The sequence below is a fragment of the Blastocystis sp. subtype 4 genome (assembly GCF_000743755.1).
Source record: "Blastocystis sp. subtype 4 strain WR1 chromosome Unknown seqid_0325, whole genome shotgun sequence".
Classification (NCBI taxonomy): domain Eukaryota; class Bigyra; order Opalinata; family Blastocystidae; genus Blastocystis; species Blastocystis sp. subtype 4.
This window is the reverse complement of record NW_014569222.1, coordinates 4,998-10,639: the sequence shown is the minus strand read 5'-3', so window position 1 is coordinate 10,639 and position 5,642 is coordinate 4,998. Positions and strand designations below refer to the sequence as shown.

At 42.1% G+C, this 5,642-nt stretch overlaps 3 protein-coding genes across 3 annotated transcripts in view; 1 reads left to right on the top strand and 2 right to left on the bottom strand.

Moving 5' to 3' along the window:
• Positions 1 to 1,484: 1,484 nt before the first annotated feature.
• Positions 1,485 to 1,850, top strand: JH06_5167 (hypothetical protein; the record flags this gene model as incomplete). Its single annotated transcript, XM_014670140.1, has 3 exons — positions 1,485 to 1,635; positions 1,666 to 1,751; positions 1,788 to 1,850. The coding sequence occupies 3 exons, from the start codon at positions 1,485 to 1,487 to the stop codon at positions 1,848 to 1,850; spliced, it is 300 nt and encodes a 99-aa protein (XP_014525626.1).
• Positions 1,835 to 2,947, bottom strand: JH06_5168 (zinc finger domain-containing protein; the record flags this gene model as incomplete). The annotated part of the gene is made up of 1 exon (XM_014670139.1): positions 1,835 to 2,947. The coding sequence occupies one exon, from the start codon at positions 2,945 to 2,947 to the stop codon at positions 1,835 to 1,837; it is 1,113 nt and encodes a 370-aa protein (XP_014525625.1).
• A 265-nt stretch (positions 2,948 to 3,212) lies between these two features.
• The window catches only part of JH06_5298 (hypothetical protein), a gene marked incomplete at both ends in the record, with an annotated part of 3,601 nt that continues 1,171 nt past the window's right edge, over positions 3,213 to 5,642 (bottom strand). The window contains one exon of the mRNA XM_014670138.1: positions 3,213 to 5,627. Coding sequence (XP_014525624.1) covers positions 3,213 to 5,627 — 2,415 coding nt within the window. The remainder of the gene's footprint in view (positions 5,628 to 5,642) is intronic.

The following is a 5,642-nucleotide window of genomic DNA, read 5'->3' as shown; positions in this document are numbered from 1 at the left end:
ATCCCCTCATCTTCGAACTCTCGGTCCACTCCTGGCGTCTCTGCTCCAGGAACCCAAAAGTTCATTTCTCTTTTGTGACAGAAGAAATAGAAACAAACAGCAATGTAATGTACTTCACTACTTGATTTGATTCGATTTCACATTCTTCAACCAGGAACGCACGGCTAAGATACCGAAAATGAGGTGATTCAAATTCCATATCAGTACATCGAATCTACATAGGAGATAAACAACTTTCATACATCCAATGGTAGTCCTCGTTAATTGTCTGCAAATCCACATAAATGGGAGTGTATACTATGTAAAGCAGTAATCCTAACAACATGGAAATTATACCAGCTGTTTGATAGTGACGAGATATGTCTGCCTCCGAATACATGTTCTTATCAAGGAGTCGGTTCTTCGTTATGTTTATACAATAGAAAAATACAATACAGAAAAACACATCGACTCTATTAATGAATAATCAATACCATAATTACACTATCCATGCCACTAAAACAAAAAACTTCGATTGATACAACGAGACGGTAATAATAATAGAAACAGTATAGGATACAAGAACATAGGAAACAATAACGCCAAAGAACTCTTTTCCCCATTCTTTACCCAGTGTATCAACTCTAGATATCAGTAAATAGACCCAATACTACCGAACACCTGTAACGAGAACAATGCCGCGTATGATAGGAGAAACGTAGAGCGAGAGATTTGAAGCAACAAAGGATGGTTCTGATCCTGATGCACACTTCAGAATAACAGGTAACACATGAACGCAATCATCAACTACTTTGAAAGTGAAAAGAGAACGAAATAGTTGTTTAGTTAGATGCCATGATTTTGACTTCGTCTTCTTTTCAAACACAATGAGGAGGAATACAAATAGAATAATATCGATACATTCAGCAATTAACAACCAAACATCATTAATAGAGAGTAAAGAAGAATATGTAACTGAACTATTTCCCACATATTCACCTGAAGAACAACCAATAAGCTGAACTAATGCCGGACATATACTAACCAAAAAATGAAACATGGCATTCGCACAACAGTTCCAAGCAACCTCACACGATTCTCAGAGATAGCAAAACAATAAATACTCATGCTCGGGGTTTTTATTATCTTTTGATCTCCCATAACTCAAGACAAGAAGAGAAGATGAGTTCTGTGAGGAGTTGTTCAAATCCAACTTGTGGAAACACAGAATCTAAACCTGGTAAATTCTTGATATAGTATGGTTATGAGAATAGGCGAGTTCAAGAAGTGTTCACGATGCAAAACTGCCTGTTATTGTTCGAAAGAATGCCAATTGGAACATTGGAAGAATGGCCACAGAAAAGAATGCAAACCTGTTGAAGTTGTCTCCAAGTTGATTCTTTAACCAATAGACAGAGAAATCACGACAAGCATCAGCTGAGACAAAATCTGATATCACTCCGGACCAAGTGAGACATGGATCTCGATGTAATAGGTAGAGAGCGATGCTAAAGAAGGAGTATCAGACGATGTACAACAACAGTCAGATGTCAAAAGCAGAACTGATGAAATTGAATAGAGAGTTGGAACAGACACAAATCACTCTCAAGAAGCTTTCGGAATTGGATCCCAGCAAGGATATTTTCTGTTCGTTTGGTAATTATTTATTTCGTGAGTCACTTTTAGGAACTATGTACATGACACAGCCACATGATACTGCTGAATCCCAGCTTAAGGAAAAAGTAAAAGAATTGAATCAAAAGATTGAGAGCGTTACTGTTCTGTTGCTCTTCTTTTCTTATTCGTAGAAACAATTACAGTACTTCGAAAAGCGATACAAGGAAATGGCAGCAAACTATCCAGATTTGTGAGTAAACAAACAGTTGCATTTGTTTTCAGAAAATCGCTTTCTCATTTCGGCTATTACATGAACATCACGATGATTAAACCAAGTCACTATACCCGAAAACCTCTTGTTACATCCCGGGTATGGACAATTCATCAACAGTTCAGGATGTTGTTTCCTATGTCTTGAGAAGTTACGAACCATTTTATGACAAACGTAGCAAAGTTGGTGTCCAAGACACTTTTTGTTACGATTTCCTTCCTTTTTGAGATGCTTATAGAAGTGTCTTCCCTCATCCAATGGAAAAGATTGGATCGTACGACAACCAGGGAAAGAACAAGGATAGATGGTCTTGCAATGTTCCAACATATGCATCTTCAATTCTACTCGGTCTTTGCAACGATGAAAACACTTTTCATTCAGACACTTGAATGGATATTCCTTTTCGTTACCATGTCTCTCTTTATGCTCATTTAGAATACCTTCTTCATAACAGCTGTAACAGCAACCATCAATACCACACTCAATTCTCGGCATATCCACTTGATTTGAGTTTGCTAAAGACTGTGAATCATAGTGGTAACGAGGATCGACGTAATCATCAAAACACTCATATCCAAGATCATAAGCAGATTTTGAATAATCAGAGAATAGGGCTTGAGACTCACAAAGTGGATCATTACAATTCTTCACATACTCCTTTACATCCGTTCTGTTTGTGTAATTCCGCTTGTATACCTTTTCTTGGTCGAATAAATTGTCATACCGGATAACATCACAAAACCGAGCTTCATTTCCAACATATGCCACTCCATATGTATCAGTTTGTTTCTTCTTTAAGAGTTCCCGGATTTCGTTACTCCTCTGCAGAAACTTAATATCTCCGAATGGATAGTACTCAGCTTCTTGGTGAATGATAGGCTTAACAATGTTGACTTGTTTTCCATCCACATCTACTGTTACATTCATTTGCCACGTATAAGGTCCTCGTTGGTTTAACTTTTCACGTTCCTCCTTCTTTGATCTCTCTCTCTCTAGTCTTTTCTCCAAATTAATCTTGGAAACCTCTTTAGAAAAGAACCTTCTCTTAGGTCGTAACTTTACAAGGTCTCCAAACTCCATCACCACAAATCAATGAGAATTAATCATCTTTTCTGTATGTGATAATATACATACTTCAAACTGATAAACACTTCAAATCCACTCTTACTCTCAACAAACAACCCATAGTAACACGAATAACCCTTACAGTTCAACAGTATATCCACTTTCCGATTTGTAACACTCACTTCCTCCCACAGTTGTATCTTTCAATCCAAGAATACGAGACACTTCTTGAGAATGCGACTCTTCCTTCTTCTTGCTCAGTCCCAGTGGCAGTTGAGGATTATGCTTCAACTTCTCCCACACTGACTCTCTTCTTTGGCTTCTCTCGTGACTCTTCACGACGTCTCGACTCCCAACGACCTTCTGACTCTGGTTTCACACTTCCCATCTCCTGCTTCTTCTCCTCCACATACTTCACAATTGCATCAATCGTATCCTGTACAGCTTGCTTCTGTGTACCAGACACTGATACCCATCCATCATTCTCCACATTCACAGAGGTCAGGAACTGTTGACGCAGACGGTTCAGATTGGAACCACGTGTTCCTACCAATACACCAATATACTCAGGATCAATTTGAACTCGACGATGTGTCATTTCATATTCTTCCAATGCATTGGACACCAACTCCATACCCTTCACCACACACTCCTCCTTTCCTTGAATCCATACACCATCATCATCAACAATCTCCAATGAACTTCCACTCATCTTCCGCATCTGAGAGATTCGACTGCCTCGAGTACCAATCAGGAAAGGAATACACTCCTTCGGTACTCTCATCACATGACTCTCCTTGGAGATACGTTCACACATACTCTTCAACCATTCCATTGCTGCTGGTAAGGCCTCACTTGTACCATACAAATACACAGCTGATACATCCTGATACATCACCACACCATGTTCCTTCTGATACTGCTCCATCTCCTTCACATTCTGATCCACATTCAATCCCAGATATACACTCTCAGATATCGGTTCCATCAGATACTGATCAGGCAATACTGCTCTCAACTGTTCCAAGAAGCGACGTAACACCAACTGCACTCCCTCCTTGGGTCCTACTACAATCACCTCTCCCTTCGTCTCATCTGTCACAATCCGACTCTTCGACTCCAAGGTCAGACGCTGAACCTGTAGATTCCCATTCTTCAACATCACAGTCAGATCCTCTGCAGGCACTTGGAGGGTTCTTCGAATCAGTCCTTGTAATGCCTCTCGCACCAGAGGTACTGCTGTTGTCACCTGCTGTTTGTTTCCTCGTACTGTCACAGCTGTGGATCCAAACATGGGAAGATCATGTGGCACATACACTTCAGCTCCTGATTGTTCCTGGATCTCATTAACCAAAGCAAATCTATTCTCTGTTAGATGAGCAATCTGCTTCACAGAACAAGGAAGAGCTTCTGACACTTGTACTCGCTCCTCTAAGTCTGCAATCACACCCTCACATCCTGCTTCCACCTTCTCCTTTGGACCCCACACATGCACACGAGGAGTTGATGCTGGTCTCTTCTCATTCTCTCTGTCCACAATCACAACCACACCCAACTTCTCTTGGAGACGACGTACATTCTCTCCACCTCGACCCACCAACACACCAATCTCCTCCTTTGCCACTTCCACATCTCGTTCTTCATACTCCTCATACTGCTTCTTCAACTCCTCCAAATACTCCACAGCCTTCTTCAATGCTTCTTCCTCACCATGGACTATCACCACACTACGACGTTCTACCACATTCAACTCCACACCCAATTCCTTCATCTTCCTTTCCAAACTACCACGACGCAACTCTGGAGCATTCTGGAATACTCCTGTAGGGAAACTCACACTCATATTCTCCTTCTTGTACTGTTCCATCTTGTTCTGTAGAGTCTTCACTGCATTCTCACATTGTGACAAACCACCCATCACTCGAACATAAGCCTTTCCTTCCTTACCCTCCTCCACACTCAGTTCCACATCCAGCTCCTTCTGCAGTATCTTCCGATTCGCTCCCTTCGGACCCACAATCACAGCGAAGCCTACACTCGCTTCTGTCTCCAACTCCATCACTGTATGCTCCTCCAGCCATTTCGTCACTAGCTCCATTGCCTTTGTGACTGCTGAATCCTCACCACTGATCCTCAGCTCCTCTTTCTCCACCTCCAACTGCGCTCCACTCATCTCTCGCAGCTTCTTGATGTTGCTACCACTCGGACCCACAAACAAGGATGCCTGACGAGGCTTCAGAGCCACTGTCTCCACACGCACACTCTCCAATATCGTCTTCAGGGCTCTACACGCCTCTTCACGGGATTCTTCAGGAGCTCGCAACACCACCTTCTTGGCCTTCCGATCAACATCCAAGGAACATTTCTGTTCTGTCTGTAGCTTCTTCAGCAATGCACCCTTCTTATCCAGCAGCATGCCAATCTGAGCTTCTGACACTTCCATCTCCACACTGGCCTCAAGCAATTCCTTCTCTGTTGCCTTCAAACTCTCCATCGCTGCCTCCACAGCATCCTTTGTGCCACTCACAACCACACTATACGGAGATCGTTCCATACGCACACGGGCATGTGAGGTCTGTTGGATCTTCTGTACACGCTTTCCTTTCTCCTCAAACAGATAACGGAATAGACGCTCAGACACTGGGATTGTCTCTGTCACTTCCTGATGTTCCTTCTCGAAACTAGCCAGGATCGCCTATCTCTCACATCT